The sequence below is a fragment of the Lissotriton helveticus genome, chromosome 11 (assembly GCF_964261635.1).
Source record: "Lissotriton helveticus chromosome 11, aLisHel1.1, whole genome shotgun sequence".
Taxonomy (NCBI): domain Eukaryota; kingdom Metazoa; phylum Chordata; class Amphibia; order Caudata; family Salamandridae; genus Lissotriton; species Lissotriton helveticus.
Window position 1 is genome coordinate 799,315,886 of NC_136072.1, and position 18,349 is coordinate 799,334,234.

Genomic DNA, 18,349 nt, shown 5'->3' on the forward strand with positions numbered 1-18,349 from the left:
CTTTTCATTCTCTGTGGCTTTATCACTTTCTAGTTGGCAACAGTTCAATTTTATACGCCTGAATGACACCAGTGACGCCATACACAAGTAAATAAACTTAAACTCCCCGAAGCCCCTGCACCAAAGCCTAAAATCAGATCTTCGTGTAAACACACTAGAGGCAGAGAACTTCTTTAACATCAAATGCGTCCCCAGCAAAGGAGAAAGCAGCGCGTGCACAGTAGAGGCTTGGACGAGCTTCCCTATCCCAACATACGAGCGAGGCCAGCACAAGGGCTTAATGCAGTGCATGAACACTTCGGAGGAATGGGTGGTTCTTTGCAACGCCCCCCTGCACCGGAACCTAATGCAGCTAGTTCACACCTCCGAGGCTAAGAGCTTCCGTATCACTAACCAATCATTTACATCATAGCCTCTTGCAGCGCATGTAGACCTCAACGGAAGAGGGCCTCTCTGTAAATTAACACTTCATCTCAGTACCAGCTTAATACAATGCTTGCTTACTCGGCGGCAGATCGTTTCTCTTTTAGTAGCTAACACACGACCCCACGAACAAGGGCTTAATGCATTGTCTCTACGCCTCAAAGGCAGGAGCTAACCGATCAGTAACAATCAACAGCACAGGAGTCTAATACGATTTCTGCACATCAAAAGGCATGGCACTTATTTATTACTGCCCAAAGCATCCCCTGCGTATGCCCCTAATGGTGTGTGTGTGCAGACCATATAGGCAGGGAGCTGATCTTTATTTATTTATTTTATTTATTTTTATTTATTGCGATTTTATATAGCGCGAACATTACCCGAAATTGTCAGAGCGCTTTAGAAAAGAACCAGTTGCGATACATAAGGATTTAGGATTACATGAGTTACATAAAAGATACAAACAGAATACATTGCAAATGTACAAGTTGTAAAGTCACTCAAGGAAGAGATACAAATGGATAAACTAAGAATCACATAGAAATGGTAGTGAGTACAAGGGTCTACTACATATACTAGTGGTTAGAGTTGTCTCTCTCTCTCTCCCTATATATATATATATATATATACACACAAGTTGATCCTTCAAGCTTGAGAGCGCTCCGCAGCGTGTGCTCGGTCCAAAGGCTGGATCAAAGCCCAATTTTAAATTATAGAACAAAGGAGGACGGCACAACTGGATACTAGTTTAGAAGCTTTAGTGTTGGTGAAATAAAGCTTCTAAACTAGTATCCAGTTGTGCCGTCCTCCTTTGTTCTATAATATATATATATATATATATATATACATATATATATATATATATATATATATATATATATATATATATATATATACACACACACAAATAGATTTGCTCGGGATTACATTTTACTAGCGATTAGGCTGGACAAGTATATATCACATATTTACAGAGTTAACAGGGAAATAAAAACAAATCAAAAGGGGTATAGAGCGGTAGGTGGGAGAGAAGAGTCGGAGGCTAAGATTGGTGAGAGGAGAAAGGGGGACAAAGATAAGGCAGTCCAGCAAAAGAGAAATGACTGAAAGTCGACAGGATGGAATCCAATGGACCAAAGGAAAGGACAAGAATCCACAAAATGGCGGACCGGGTCGTGGGCATCGATGGAAACCATCTCAAAATGGCAAGATGCACCCAGGTCAGGACCCAAAGACCATGAGAGCAGAGTTCCATTAAGTGGGGTCGGAGGAGGGACGCAGTCAGAGCACTGAGGAGCACTCCGCCATCTTGTGCTCAGCAAGCGTGCACCTGAGTCGGAGAGTTTAAGGCTGGTGGGGGGACACGTTATCGGAGCCCCCCACAGTCAATACCAGAACATATGGGGGAACACCCGGGTGATTAGCAGTGCCCCCGCTCACCTTCTACCATCCAGCGGTGCCCGCACCGCGAGTGGCTAGGCGAGGCGCGCTGAAGTGCTGGGGGGTCTCCGAGAGCGCCCGCGCTCACCGTGTGTAGTGTGGGGAGATGCCGGCAGCCGCGGGCAGTGGATCAGCCTCGGCAGGAGTGATGACGGGTGACGTAGATCTGCCGATGCCATCTGCGGTTCCTCTTCATTACCGGCGGGGACGGCCGCCAGGTGGCACTGGTGAATCGCAGTGCTGCAGCCACCCAATACCTGGGTGTGTTGGAATCGAGATGGGCCACTTTCAGGGATATTTCGCTGAAAAGGCGATCCCTGGCCCGGGAGCTCCCTGCCGGAGCTCCCTACTTGTCATCAATAACTAACAACCTATCCCAGGACATGGGCCTGCTACCCTGCATGCCCACCACAGAGGCCGGGGGTGGGGGTGGGTGTGGGGGGGGGTTATCTATCACTAACTGATCATTTCCTTTCAAGTGCATGAGCCTAATGCTGCCCCAGCCCACCTCAGAGACAGGGAGCTTACCTATCAATAACAGGCCATCTCCAGGGAGGTAGGAAACATCTGTCACTAACTGGCCATGCAGAGCTGTGCATGCACAACCCAGATCACTACCAAACCATCCTAAGAACAAGAGCCTAATCCATCGCATGGGCCCACAGAGACAGGAGGCATTCGTATCACTAACAAAGCACAAGAGCCCTGGGCACGGTCTGCACCTTCCAGAGGCACGGAGCTTACTACCACTCATTGAACCACCCACAGCACAAACGTCAAATACTCAGACAAAACAATGGGAGCTGATTTCCAACTAATAAACCACCCCCAGCACATTAGTCTAGTCTAAGGCATTGTGTGCATAACAGAGAAGCAGAACGTTTCCTTACTAGCACAATATATCTAGCAATAGCATCTAAAGCAATGCACATGCACTCCAAAAATAGGGAGATTCGCCATCACTAATAAACCTTCCCCAGCACAGTGCATAAAGAGGGCCATATAAATATCTGAGACAGAAAGTTCCTCTATCGCTATTAAGCCCGCCACAGCACAAAAGCCTATTGGAATTCGAGCACGTCCCAGAGGCAGACAGATTATGTACCATAAATTCCCTCCAGCACATGATACCAAAGCACTTTATGCACACCACAGAGGGAGAGATCTTCTATAGCTCTAATAAAGCAACCCTAGCTAGAGAGCCTGATACTTTGGGCAAGGGACCTTGGCAACAGTAAGTTTCCTACGAAGTTACCAGTGATTAAGGTAAAGTGTCACGAGGGACACAAATAAGTAGATACATGAAACCTTGATCCTGTGTATTTCTCCACATCAGCATCTGATTATGTGCAAGGACCAGCATTAGCCGGGCTGTGAATAGGAAAAGTACACCCGCTTTCTGTCATAAACAATTAAAGGGGCAGAGCGGAATTGGCCTAAAGTAAAATCTCTATTTTCTTACATGGAAGGCTTTTCACAGACCGCTACGACAGTGTCTGGGTCATCATCTTAGGCAGAAGTGACATTACGGATACTGCCCCAGCCCTAACAGCCTTCCTCCTTAGCTACATCATCACAGTTCACTTTCATGATTTGAGGTGACTATTTGTAATAGGGTCCCCTCAGTACGGCTGATCCCTCTTTAATTTAAATGCTGATTTCTGGGGTGTGCTTTTGCATAGTTTGTAATTATTGGTTTACCCATAGCTTGCAGAGTGTGCCACGCTTAAGCACTTGAGTAGTTTTTTCCGTCACAAGTGTTATATCGTTACTACAGTCATTTAGCATGCCAGTGCATACATTTTTCAGTTTTCTCATGTGCTCAGAAATCTTAACACAGTGATAACTTGCGGAAAATTTGTATGCAACTTCATACTTTCTTAGCCTTTTCTGGTGAATAAGTTGAAGCTGTGTTGCGTATGTCATTTGAGAGTAATTTGTATGACCAAATACTTTGCTTACCTTTTCCCTTATTAGTTGTTCAACACAAATTACACCTTTGTGTAAAATGCACATGAAGGTCAAGATTTTCATGCACAACGAACTTCTCAATCTTCGTATATTTTTCATAGTTTTTTGTCATAAATACCTAAAGTTCACAAGAAAAAGCATTGCAACTACGCTCAGTCCTACTCAGCACAGTAGTCACTTTTGGGTTGCGCGGGTTGGGTCACTCAGCAAAGCATATGTGTTTACACACATGTAGGAGATTCATATAAGAAAGTAGAGTTTAATAGGGCTGACCTGACAAATGAAAGCTTTCCCTCACCTACGCAATGAGCTGAGTTTAGGTCTTTTATGAAATGAAGTACAACAAAATGTAGGTGGCTTAGTATTAGTGCCCAATTTAACAAATGCATGTGGCACGCTATAAATACATGCTCTGGCCTCAAGGGGAATCACGACTTTCCTCAACAGACCTGCCCAGTCTTATATTACTGTATTTGTATCCGAAGAAGGTCCAAGTTAGTTTTTTCAAATTTGTATCACAACCTTGGATATACGAGTTGGAAGTAACTATTCTAAAAGACAAAGGTCGTAGTGCCACCTATCCTAGCACTCTGACCATTGCTTTTTATCATGGTTTCATGCGCTCACTGTGTAGAACCTCCATTTGTACCTTTTAATGTTAGTTTGCATCCAAAATTATTATTTATTCTCATGTTATGGTATTGTCTGTGTATTGTATACCCCATTTTCTTTTTTTGTTTCACTTAATCTTTCCCCCCATCCTGTTGAACTCTCTCTCGCTGTACGACCACCTATTTTCTATCTCTTTGCACTATCCTTCTCTTCCATTATGAAATATTTTTCTTTTCCTTGCTCTCACTCTGTTTTGTACTAGATTCACCTATTATGCCTTCTCACCTTTCATTTTCTCCCCTCGCTCTTTTAACTTAAAATTATTTCCTCTTCCATCACTTTCCTCTTTTTTTGTTTTCTTGCACATCTTCTTATCTGTCCTTCTCATTCATTCTGTCTCTTTCCCTCCCTTCTTTTTTATGTCCCTCCCAATATTGCTTTGTTTCTCTTTCGGTTTCCTCTCATTCTAGCTTTTATTCTCTCTCCCTCTTTCACTGTTTATAGAAGGTCTCTCTTCCCACTCATTTCTCACCTCTCAGGGTATTGATGGATGTCGCTAACTGTTTCTACTCTGCCGTCTACATTCCTATCTCTTCCGCTGCCTCGGTCTGTCTCTTGCAGTCTCTCAGTTTTCACTTCCATATCCTTCATCTGTCTCCTTACTATTTTCTCCCATTCTCTCCACTGCTCTCCAACCATTCCAATCAGGTTTTAGCTATAAGGAGTCCATTAGAAGTAGTCTCTGTTGTTCATACATTCATTTTTTTTCTTCTTATGTTTCCCTATCTCTCCTTCGTTCCTTTTTCTGTCAGTCTCTTTTAATCTTACCCTTTCCTCCCACCATCCAATCATTTTCATTCATTCATTAATTTCAGGCAAGAGCAGTGACAGCAACTCCCCAAAGAGCCAGTCGGGTTCTGGATCTCCTGCTGAGCCCGCCCCTTGTGCGCGTGTCCCGCTGGCCACTCCCCTTCCCGCTGCTGCTGCCGCCGCTGCTGCAGCGTGTAAGTGAACTTAATACATGTGTGCTTCTCTGTTTTGATGGCCAGACTTTTAAGGCAAAAGGGGGAGTTGGTCTTGCCACAATGGCCCCAAAAGTGGCTCCATTAACAGATCCCTAAACAATCTTATAGATTGGAACACCAGCCAGAGCAATGCCCCCAAAAAGATGAGGACCCGGGCAGATTAGTGGCTCAAGCTTGGTATTCACCAGAGTTCAGGCACAATGGTTCCGAAATAGTGTTGGGGAGGCCCTAAAGAGAAACTGCATCCCAGGTCCACTGACCTTTCACTGGAAATTTCCCAGTTTCACTTTACATCAATAGAGACACGTAGAGACAGACTTACCAGACTTTGGACTGTCAGAGTCTAATGCAAAACTGCATCTGTAGGAAAGGAGGAGGTTGCATCACTTGAAGAGAGAAGCCTTTCTATTCTTGGCATGGACATCAACTGTGGGGGAAAATACTAGGGTACCAAAGAGAAGTCTTGAGTTGTCTCACTAACGGGACATTTCGTATTTGTAATCCACACAAATACAAAAGAGAGTGAGACAAGTCTGTCTCTCTAAAGCAAGGATATGAGCTGTGGGTCTGATGGTTCAGGAATCAATGATGGATCTTGCTAGGTCTGCAAAAGGGGGAGTCTTTGTCGGAGATCCTGCAGGTAAAGGAAGACCAACCTGTCAGCCATAAGACAAACTTAAGGTCTGACAGAGACTATAGAGGTAACAATAGAAGGCTAGATCGGCCAGTCTATAAACATCTCGGGGTCAAATCACAAAGAAAGTATGCCAACATATGCATGATGATTAAGAAAGCTTTGAGTCGTGTTTGTTTTGTATTCACAAACGTAGCTTTGGTTTTCTAACCCTATGTATGCAGAGACTACACATTCTGTGGGGAATGCTTGCTAGGAAATTAGCAACATTTGCAAAAACTACAATGCTTGTATTGACTTTTGTTTCTTCATAAAATGTTTTTCATGATATGTATTCACTTGCTGCACAAGAACAATTAAAATGTAACATAATGAGGTAGTGTCCTGCACTTTGCAGGAATTACTCTGGGATTATTCGGGTGTACAGATGTGCAGATTGCTGGGCACATATTTGTGAATGTCCACAAAGTTACATGTGTGTGGGTGTTTACCTCATTTGCATTGTTTTCTCTTACCACCGCTTTGAAACTCCATGATTCCACTTCTGTACAGTTAAGAGGAATTGGCATTTTCAGATCATATGCATACAGTGAATAATTGAAACTTTGGGCACATATGGATGTGTGGAAGAGCATTTCCTGCAGGCCAAACCCACCAAAGCCAACTTTCAAAGTTTTTCAAACCTTAAATAATCCTCGACATTGATAGGCTGTTCTACAAAAGAAACCTTGAATGTTGGCTTTTTCTTTCCATCTGATGGCTCTTTGAAGTTAGATGTCCTACACACCTACCCCTGCGGGAAAGCTTGACTTTTCAACGTGTTTTTTGTTGTGGTTGCATGCAAGACTGCTGTCAAGTTTTTTAACTACTTAGGAAAGTTTTCCCCCCAGTTGACCTCATTTCCCGAACAATGGGTTTAGGACCACTGTCATGTAGTCTAAGGTACAGATTATGCTACGTTTGTTCTGCATTTTAGGAATTTCCTTTTTTCCTACTTTTTTGTTGCTCAGAGCATTTTATTATGAGTCAGGTGGAGCCGTATCCATGGGTGAGATACCGCTCTGCCTGATCACGACTGGTCCGGTGTCCTCACACCCGGTTTTCCCTGGTGCAGGAACACAAAACCCGATATTACCAGCCAGTAATTCTGACCGGTAAAATCGCATGAGGCATTGTCTGCAGTAGCAACCAGTCATCACCCCTCCCCCTCTGATTTTTTTCTCTGCAAGTGGGGAGTAGTCCATGTTCCCCACTGCAAGAACTAATCTTACCCTTTCCTCTCCTACCTTTCCTACCCACTCCCTCCACCCACTGGCCCACATAGAAGCCCCCATACACATTTATCATGTGCTCAGAGGGAATACTGTGTGGAATATTACACGCTGATTCAGTATCTGCAGTGATTTCCCATTCTGAGGAGTTTTACTTGTAATTGAACTCTGCTGGTGGGGTATTATCGCAAGGTGACCTCGTGTGTAGTTTGCACCACACTATTACCGTGCAACCAGCGATCGAAGTCAATTAAAAAAAAAGTGTGGGAACTATGGATCTGCACATAATGGGGGCGGGGGTGAGTGAGTGTGGGGGCAGGAACAAAGGCGTGGCTAAAAAAACAAAATAATCTGTAACAATTTTCGGTCTTTCACCTTCAGGTAAATACATATAAAATAATGCACATGAAATGAAAACATGCAACTTAAGCTAATCAGTGGGAAATGCACTGTTGCACATTATGAAACCTCTGTTAATGTACCGCAATAGAGAGCCACAGAATTGAATCCTTATTGATGCAGTGGACAATAGTGATTTATGTATGTTTAGTGCTACGAGGTCCTAGCATGTGATAGAACGCACTGTGAATGAGAATAAGATCGGCTGCTACAAAATGAACGAAACGTTTTAAGATAAAAAAGTACTTCCAAAATATCATTTTTAGTAATAACCAGACTGTATGTAGTGCATTTTTTTAAAATAACTGTTCTTTAAAAACATACACTTCACAGCTCAGCTAGTAACTCCCTTTCAATATCACCCAGAAATAATACATTTGTGTAATCCAGAAGCTTAACACCTCCACCTTAAGCTATGAGAGTTGTTGTACAAGATATTTTAAAAATCTGTCCAAGCCGAACACACTAGCACACCGCATCCAGCAAAGAAAGGTTACCCATCACCAACTCTGGCTTTGGTTGGAGAGCCGTAAAAACACACACACACACACACATCTACTACATTGTTAGTGCATTGTAGACCATGCTGAAGAGTTAGCTCATTGTAATTCCTATTAATGTGTTTGTGCAGTTTAAAGTCTGCTATGTAAACCTTGCTGATGTACTTGTGCATTTTAAACTCTGTAGATGGTCTAACAAGTGCAGTAACAGAAACAATCTTAAGTCATGTTGCAGGAAACTGTCATGAATGCTTAGCCTTAAGAGATTTTATGTTTACCCACTTACATTGCAGAAACTTATCCAAACATACCTTAATTTTGGAATGAGTTTCACTCCCTTCATTACATGTGCTCAAAAACCCTGCAACAAGGAGTGACTAACCACTCGTGGAAAAAGGTACAAGCACTGATGGATGTTCTTCCATCATCTTTATCAACTTTAACGTATTGTAGTGTAGTTCCTATATTCCCAATAGGCTCTGCGCATTGGAATAACATAAACGATAGTTTAGACGTAGGACTTAGGTCGACTAGGTCTCTATTGAATATGTTAGACTTAATTATGAATGCCAGCTAGCTCAGAGGTCACTAGAAACGTTCTCGAATTCACAAGAAGGGATCAGTTTCTGACAACCGCGTAAACATGACAACTTTGCTCCCCCAAGAACAAGGAGTATATCTCCAGAGTCGCGGAAACAATAGATAGCTATTTTACTCAATCGTGCATGCTTAGTTTCACCAGAAGTGCAGAAAAACAGAGAGACAAGCGTTTTCAATAAAAGAGGTTATTTATTGAACAGTCTTCTTTCTCATGCAAGAGAAGTGAATTGCTTCAATCGCAATACTTGTTATAAAGTAAAGTGCGTACAGTAAAAGGAGTATTATAAAATAATACTGTAAAAGCATGGTATGGTTTCTGAGCCATACGGTGTTTAAAATGGATAAAATACATACAATGATAAAATCATGACTAAACGTACTCAACTGGTGCTTCTAAGATACGCCTACCCCGGTGTACCTAACCTAAGCCTAGTGCATGGGATGGAGTAAGTAAGATGTAGTTTGAGTTAAGATAGTTTCTGCCAAGAATCTAAATCAAGAATTCTCTACGGGTCTAATCAGCTCCGTACCTTGGTTATAGAATGAAGGAGGTCTTGTATCTCTCTCTCAGGACTCGATCTCCCAGCAACCCGCAAGGGTGACAGGGAAACACTGGAGCTGGCTTTCTCGGCAGGAGAAAAGACAGCGTCTCTCTGAGTGAGTCAGCGGGAGGGTCGGCTTCCTTCGGCACTTGCTACAGAAGGGCGTCGGGCAAGTAGATAGTCGATCTGCTCCAAACCACCGTGTGTTTTGCTAGGGCAGATGCTGGTATATTTATACCTGGAAGGTGCCTAGTTTGACGTAAGGTTGGACATAAGACGTCACTAAGAACTCGCAGTTTTTTCAGGACTCCGGGAGTTCTAGGACAAATCAATACAGAAGCAGGGGGAATTCCCAGGCTGCTGGAGGCTTGGTTTGTTTAAGAACGTGTTGTGCTTTCTAGGAGTCTATGGGAGTAGCCTTGCCGTATTTGAACTGCGTTGGCTGTGTCTTAATATGGGTATGATTCGTATGCCTATATAAGGATATGATTTGATATAACCACATAAGGGCATACATCGGGAATATTTAACTAGAGTCCTAGATTCGTCTACAACACCCACTCCACGTATAATGTCCATAATTACTAAATACTAAGCAATTTAAACATATCTATGCATGTTTTCCATCCCACCCCAAAATACATAAAATGCATTTGAAATGGTATATACACGAAAAATGAGTATTCTACTGTACATTTTTGTAAGCAGTGGTATCATTCAGTTAATGCATATATTGTACATTGGAATGTTGACTGAATGAATCACGAAAATTTAATTTATGAAATGGCTCTTAATACAGAAGAGAGGGTCGAGACCATTTCATCACATATTTATACAAGACTGTACATGTGCTAGAGGCTAAGTCAAAATATTGTCTCTAGAGTTTTCAAAAATAGAAATCTTGTTCTCTAAGAATAGTTGTACTTTAAGCAGAGTATCATGTGCCAAAAGGTAAATATTTTGGGAACGTGAAAAAAAATATATTTTCGCTTTCAGGGAAAAAACATTTGTTCCAGAGTATTTTGAAGTTCTGTTGATCAAAACTGAAGGTCGAATTCAGAGTACAGGGAACGCTGTGTGCTCGTGTTGTCAAAAGTTATTCTCGTTGTTAGGAGAGAACATTAACTCAGATAGGCTGGCAAAGAATTCGTCTACAACAGTAGGTGAAAGTTGGACCATGTCCGAAAAAGTAGAAATAGTGCATATGTGAGCTGCATTGCCGTCATCGGCGTCTAGATCAGCAATGGTCACAGAAGGTTGTACCTGTGTGCCGCTTTCATCTCGTATCTCACCGCCACCTAGTCGTAATGGTGAGGTCTCAACGAATGCCGTCATCAGAATAGGTAGCCGCTGGGGACAACACGTTGCATGAGCCGTTACCGAACCAAGCAAAGTATCGATATCCATAGGTACTGCTGATGGGAGTGTGAGACAGACGTCTAACACGCATTCTTCTCCACAGAGCAGGCATCGTTGAACAGGTAGGATGCAATCTTGCCAGATTGGTCTGAACGAAAGAAACCAGGTAGTATTCAGATCTCTTAGCCGAGCCAAGCCGAGGACTTTAGTAATCCGATCTTGGTATCGCATTGCTAGGAGCGTTTCTTCCATTGTAGCCTGAGTTTTGTCTGTGACTGGACTTGCCATATCGGAGCAGAAGGAACAAAAATAAGATTCCTGCTACGAGTCCCAAGATGAGAGGCAGGCGGCCGAACACAGAGTGCACGAAATTCGGGAAGATGCTCAGGACTGCTTCAAAGGGTGCTAACAGTCCCGAAAAAATTGTCTTAAATACATGTGCGATGCCACTGGTATCAGACATGTTTAAGATTTGACTTAACATTTCTACGAAATGCACGGGGCAATTTGTTGATAATAATGCATGTATCTCTGCTGCTGTCCTTGCGACTTGCAGATCATACGTTTCTCTAGACGAGGTTAAAGGCACATTTGTTTGTAAAAGAATAGACTTCATTATGCTTAAAGTATCAATTCGAATAGAAGAGATATTCAGAGAAGGCCATATCGTTGCCTCCTTGTCTGGTTTGCTGTTTGGATACAATACTAGCATACAGCAAGTGACCCTGGATGTAACACTGACGAGATAGGCCGTTCCTGGCAACATGCCACAACAGCTGCGGTCACTTAACATAATGTAACTGCCGTTGGAAAGTTGTCTGAAAAAAGGCTCTATTTGTGTAGCAGGGGTGCCGTGCAGGTGGCATGAAAGGTTATTTGATTAACCTTCGCAGGCTCCATGCAAGTTAATTCCTTGACACAGAAGTGTACCGCTCAGTGAATTTTTACAGTTGTTACCACTAAGAAATACCTCTCCCCCCCCCCCCCCACTCCAACATCTATGTGTGTAAGGTAAATTCCAGGTTGACTTGATGTATTCTTTACCCAACCTTTCATACAGGCCCACTGGTATGTGCTTTTGGCAATATTGAAACTGAAAAGTCGTTATCGGAATTGTAATGGTGCCATGTATTATCCATTCAATGACAGGTTTTTCGGAGACTGTCAATGGTAATCTTGCTAGTTTTTCAATGCTCAGCACCGTATAGTCTGACCCTCTTTGTGCCAAAGAGATTTGTTTATCTGTAAGGTTAAAGACAGAAAACAATGACGTTCTGTTGCTTAGACGCCATGGCACGTAGCCTGAACAGAAATTTTGTAACGTCCAGCCTAACTGTACAATAGAACGTAATTGGGACTGGCCATGTTGTAGCATTAGCATATCCTGTTCTATTATATCAATAGCAGATGATACAATGCTGTCCAGTGAATAAATTCTGGAGGACAGTCGTTAACCCATTGTCCACTACAGGCAGTGTTTTTTCCAAATGAATACGATCAATTTCTCGTATTTTTTCAGCAGTTTCAATTTGCGTTACTTTCCAAGCTTCATTGTAAGCAGCATATATACCGGTGTATATGAAACGTTTTTGTTGCGGTTTGTGAGGTCCCAATAAGAAATCTCGCAAGTCAGCACATTCTTTAAGTAAGGTCAAGTGTTGCTTAATTTCAGGTAGTGTGGATTTCTGTAGCCATTCTAGGCATAGTTTTCCTAATCTGTATGTTGTTGGTATCCCTGGATGTTGTCTCTGGGAATATCTTGGGTCTGGCCTGTTCTGTTTGAACCCCTGTGTTTTGTTCAGGAATCTATCTTGACAGTTATTAGTGTCCGTGGGCCAGATCAACCATTTTTTCCAATCAGGATTAGTTCTATTTTGGTGTAAAATATGGGATACGTCTATCTCCACATCTGTAGTGCTATTACTATCAGGTATGGGCTTTGGTATAGACGGTTTGTTTAAGTCCTTTATCCTGGCTAGGCCAAGACAGGTTGTTTGTTGAATGGTGTCATTCAAGAACATTATTTGTTCTGGGATCATGCAGGCTCTGAATAATGATTCTAAACCTTGTACCTGCCAGTCTTTTGTACCCCAGATAGTTTTTGTTTCAATGTTGTTTTTCCAAAATTCAAAACCAAATGTAGACAATTGTTCATAAAATTTTGCAGAATAAATCAGTTTAGTATTTGTCAACATGTTTGTTTGTATTGATCGTAACATTTTTGTGTGTTTGTGTCCAATTAATTGGTTTGAAATCAGGTTTTATTAATTCGTAGAGGGGTTTAACCTCTCTGCGTAGTTTAGAATGTAAGTTCTTCCGAAATTCAGGAAACCTAGAATTGATTGTAGGTTTTTCAGCGTTTTTGGAGGTAGGAGTACTGCACACTTCTACAAGAAGTTGTCTGGTAGGCTTTTGCCTTCACTTGATAACTCATATCCTAAAAATAGGACAGTTAGGTGGGCAATTCGTGATTTTTTAAAGTTGAATTTGTACCCTTCAGATGCGAACCCAAGTATAATGGTGTTCACTCTTTTCAAGTGTGTCTCCAGGTCATCGTCTGTAAGATAGATGTCATCGACATAAGATAATGCCTCATCATCATACATTTGTAGTATTTCTGTTACCCTTGCTGAAAATAATCCTGGGCTGTTCTTGAATCCCTGGGGGAGACGACAAAATTGCCCCTGTGCCCCCATACTGGAGAAAGCGGTCAAATACCTGCTTTCTGGTGCAATGTTTTGACAGAAGAATCCATTTGAAATATCTAATGTTGTTTTATATTTTTTGCGCACGATGTTATTCATTAGTGCTGCACTCTGCGTTTTTTACTGCAAATGTTTTGCAACAAGAGTTTAGGTGTCTGTAGTGTAATACTAGACGATATGAATCGTCTGGTTTGGAGACAGGAAACAAAGGATTGTTCATTTGTGAGGTGCATGTTTCAATCACCCCCTGGTATTCAAGTTGATCTAAGATCTCCCTGACTTGTGTTTTAGCTTCTTGCTTAACAGGATACTGCCTCTGTGCAGTAGGTTGATTTTTTAACTGAATTTTATGGTAAGGAGAATCCTCATCCCACCCTACATGATTTTTATATAATGCAGGGGTTTGGGCCACAGCCCATTTTCTAGCATATGTGTATTTTTTATGAATTGGAATGTGATTTGAGAAGGCAGGCATAATCATTTCTTCGCCATGTGGGCACTCCCTGACAAACTCTGGTGGCCAGTCTTTTTCCGCTAGAAGGATAACTTAGCCTTTAGATAGATTCTCCCAAAAGAGACCTCTTATTTTCCTAGTTTTGTCCCCTTCTATACGTAATGTTATTTCATATAATTTATGGGGTACACTAACTCTGGTGTCTGCAGTTTCCACTTGAATGTATTGATTTGTGTCCACTGTCTCCAGAAGATTCATCAGGATCTTGCGAGCTATGGTCATTTCTGCTGCGCTGTCTAGCATTGTCTGGGCCCATTCTCCGTTCTTGAGTTGTGTCCTCAGAATCCTCTGCATATTTCATTTTAATACAAGCGACCTTCTTTTTGGGAAATTGTAATTTTTTACTTTGATCAGCAGGTTCCTTGTCTTTGGACTTGACGCGCTCTTCTTTATGCTCTGACCGTCCACTTCTTTCCGATTTCTGTGAGGAAGTCTGAAAAGATCGAGAGGGACGTGTATCATTATCTTGATATCCGTCAGGTTTTCTTAAATTATCCCTATTTCTAAGGTTGTATCTTGTTTCAGAGGGCTCCCGTTGTGGAGACCTGTCCCCCCCCCTCCTGGAGATCTATTTCTCCGTTGGGGAGACCTTCCTCTGGACTGAAACTGTTTTTCTCTGGGAGTGGTTTGTTTATTACCCTCCCACTTCTTTTTTGGAGTAATGAGATTATTCTTAATAACGTTTTTTTCAGGATTTTCAGTTAGTTGTGGTTTTAGTGGTTTCTCACCCAAACTATCTCTACCTAATTCTTCATAGCACTTTTCAATTATGCTGCCTTCTGTGTAAATTGTCGAGCAGACACATACAGAAAAGGGAATAGGCACTAAAAGGAAAGTTGTAATAAAGTCGAAAGAAGAGGCAATGCAGATAGATGTTGTAAAAGTAGAATTAAGCAACAAGGAGTAGGGGTGAAACCTTTTAGGTAAGTTGGTTAAAAACCAGGAAGCCTTAATATTGGTGTCATGTGTAAACACAGAGCCTAAGAAGCCTTTGGTCAAGATTGATATAAACAGATCCTAGAATGCCTTCGAGTGATGTGTGTACAAAACTGAAACACGGATGTCCTATAGATGAGTTGGAAATAAACAGAGCCTAGGATGTTTTCCAATGAGGTTTAGATTTTAAATATATACTTTTAAGAGGACTTCAGAAATGTTTAATGCAAACACAGAGTCAGGCAAAGGCTATTTGTCAGCCCTTTCTGTTTGTTTTCTATTGAACAAGGGTCCCTATTTATAGTCCCTTTGGTGGTACAATTTCTCAAGTAGTTAGAAAATATTTTTTCCGCATTCCCTGATAATTGTCATGCTGTGGGACTTTTAGTTTTGACTTTTCTTATGGACCAACCATTTCAGCACCTTCATTCATTAATTTCAAATGTCTTCGAAAACAGTGTCCCTGATTTCAAAACATCTGCTGGGTGCATTAATGAGCTTCAAGCCTAATCTACTACCCCACAGTGTAGTATGTCGTTTATGAAATGGGAAACCTCGAGAATGAAAGTTAAATTTGATCTAAAATATCTTGCAATTTTCACATTTCCTAGGCCAATTCTTTGCCTTTCATTTTTCTGCTTCCGCATTCTTCAAAGATGAAAGAGCCTTTGTACCATCTTGTCCCACACAGTGGACTAAATCATTTAGAATGGATGATAACCTAGTAGTTGATTACTTTGTACTCGGAAGGAAATTCATGGTCCATTTCAGGAGGAGTATTGCAGCTTCTGCTTTTTACATGGTCTTCTGATTCAAGACCTATATAATGCAGCGACTTTACATGTGTCAGGCAATTTTCTGTACATTATTGCATTAGCCTGATGCAAGGCCACACTCTTAATTTAGTAGAGCAGTTCTTTAGTCCTTTCTTCTTGACTGTTGTCCATTTTGACCCTCCACCATGATGCTGCTTTGGGAGAATTCACTTAAGGATTCTGTGGGAGCGAATATCTATTAGCAGAACAAGTTTGATGATGGCACAGATTCACTGGGCAGAGTGGTTTCCTCAATGGTGGCCTAAAGGCGCAATGCCTGGCTGAAAACAACTGGCTTTTCAGGGGATGTCAAAGCACTGCTTATGGACATGCCCTTTGATGGCTCCTGTGTCTTCCGAGACCAGGCTTATGCAGTAAGCGAGCACTCAAGAACAGCAGGGCTACGGCCAGGTCCTTAGGACTTTAAATGGCCCCTCGCCACCCCCAATCTGCCTTTCACTCCTTTTGTGGCCATGGAACGAGTGTACAGCTCGTCTGCACTCTCCCAGCCATCACGTCGCTTGCTTTCCAGCTTCTGCCTGGCAGAGGACAGAGTACCCACAGGCCCTGTAAGTCAGCCAGCGAGAGGTTAGGCCAGTCCACTACCCCACCTGTAATCTCAGCCCCCAAGCCCTTGTAGTCCGCCCTCTTACCATCATGTGCACCCAGTGGGAGGCAGGATACACCATCATCTGCCCCACTGGAGGTTGATAACATCAGACCGATGGGTTCTCCAAATTGTCCATAGGGGATACTCTTTCCCCTACGTGACCACCTGCTTGTGACAGGCTGATGGCGGACCATCTCCCTTGGCCAAGGGAACCTCAAGAGGGTGCCAACGCCAGAAATAGATCAAGGTTACTATTCCAGCTACTTCTTGGTGCCCAAGAAAGACTGAGGCCTTTGTCCTATCCTAAACCTGCACCCTCTCAGTTTCTTCCTCAAGCAGAAGTTTGAAATGCTCACGCTCTCTTAAGTCCTTTCTGCCCCGGACCTGGATACTGGTTGGTAGCATTGGACTTGCAGGACGCATATTTTTACATTACCGTCCTGCCGTCCCAAACTGGTTACCTGCGGTTCACGGTGGGCCACAAGCACTTTCAGTTCAACGTGCTCCCTTTTGCCCCTACCAGCTCCCCTCGGTGTTCACCCAGGTGATGGCGGTGGTTGCAGTTCATCTGCAGAGATCACAGGTGCCATTCTTTCCCTAGCTTGATGACTGGCTGTTGAAGGCGGGCTTATCCCAGGCTGTCGTCTTCCACCTCCTGCACTTGCTGGGTTTCAACGTGCTGAAGTCACACCTGGCTCCCTGATAGACATTCCCTTTCATCGTAGCTGTTCTGGACACAGTGCAGTTTCGGGCCTATCCTCCCAAACAGCGAGTCCAGGATATTCAGGCTAAGATACCGATTTTCTGGACTCTGTCGTGGATTTCGGTGAGACTGACTCAGAGGCTGCTGGGCCTCATGCCCTTCCGCATCCTGCTTCCACCCTCAACTATGATCCTGGCTGGGATGGTAGAATGCTAACTTACAACCTAGCATTATCAGGGGCTACAAGCTACACTGAATATTTCGCAGAGTTTGAGTATAGAAGGGATCCTTAAAACATCACACTTTTGTAAAAGGGAAATAGAGGAAAGTGAACTGAAATGGGCATCCCAAAAGACGCACAATAGCTAAGATCTACGTCAAATAATCATAGAGCTAGAACAGTGGAAGTTAGGGCAGCAGATCCCCAAACAGGAGCTACGCACAATTATAAGTAAAACGGCTCGAGAGGAGGATTTACGTTATCTGGGGAGCAAATCGTCCACCCAGTTCTTGGTAAAAGGATCATATGTTCCCTTATCTTTTGTCCCTGCCAAGTCCTAAGCGTAGAAATGTTGTATTGAAATTTAGAGTTGGTCTTAATCCATGCAATGCAGACAGGAAGATAAAAGCTGTAGTCAGAAATGAACAAAGCTTGTGCACATGTGGGCTGAAAGTAAAATGCAGTGGCCCACATATTTTGTTGGATTGCTTGTGGTTCCTATATGAACGCAAGAAGTTTTTAAAACCTATTTTTATTGTTTATAAGATCATTTATAGGGATCAAGTCTGTTGATGAATGAGATTTTTAAATGTTGTATGTGCAATAGGAAGATTTTTATTCGCAATACAGGAGTCATTAAAAGAGCTGCTAATATAACTGAAAATGGCCCACGGGTTGAAATGAGATTTCTCCCATTATTTGATGCCACTTTGATGTTCCTGTATGCATACAGAAATGTACATTTTACTTCTATATATTTCCATATTAGTCATGAATTTAAAACCTATCTGATATAGAGTGTCACTGCTCCTATTTGTATTGTAAGTTTTATTGTGCTTTGTTTTATTTTTATTGATGCACTATTTGTATTGCTCGTATTTTCAACTGTATGTTTTACTGTGTTGTCGTCTTTTATGGCTATACTAGCTGAATAAAGTATATTGAATTGCTTGTGACATATGCCTGCTGGCATATGCAGGTTCTACCTGCATCAGGGAAATCTCTGGCATGGTCCAGATCTCGGAGGGGACTGCAAAAGACCTGCAGTGGTGGTGAGCGAACCGTGATTA

At 42.4% G+C, this 18,349-nt stretch overlaps 1 protein-coding gene across 32 annotated transcripts in view; it reads left to right on the forward strand.

Annotated features, from left to right (window-relative positions):
* Window positions 1-18,349, forward strand: part of CAMK2B (calcium/calmodulin dependent protein kinase II beta) — an 866,219-nt gene that overhangs the window by 753,389 nt on the left and 94,481 nt on the right. For 22 of the 32 annotated variants that reach the window (XM_078666806.1, XM_078666785.1, XM_078666796.1 and 19 more), the window contains one exon: window positions 5,322-5,450. The exons of the other annotated variants lie outside the window; for them this stretch is intronic. In XM_078666806.1, coding sequence (XP_078522932.1) covers window positions 5,322-5,450 — 129 coding nt within the window. The remainder of the gene's footprint in view (window positions 1-5,321; window positions 5,451-18,349) is intronic. 32 annotated transcript variants of the gene reach the window in all.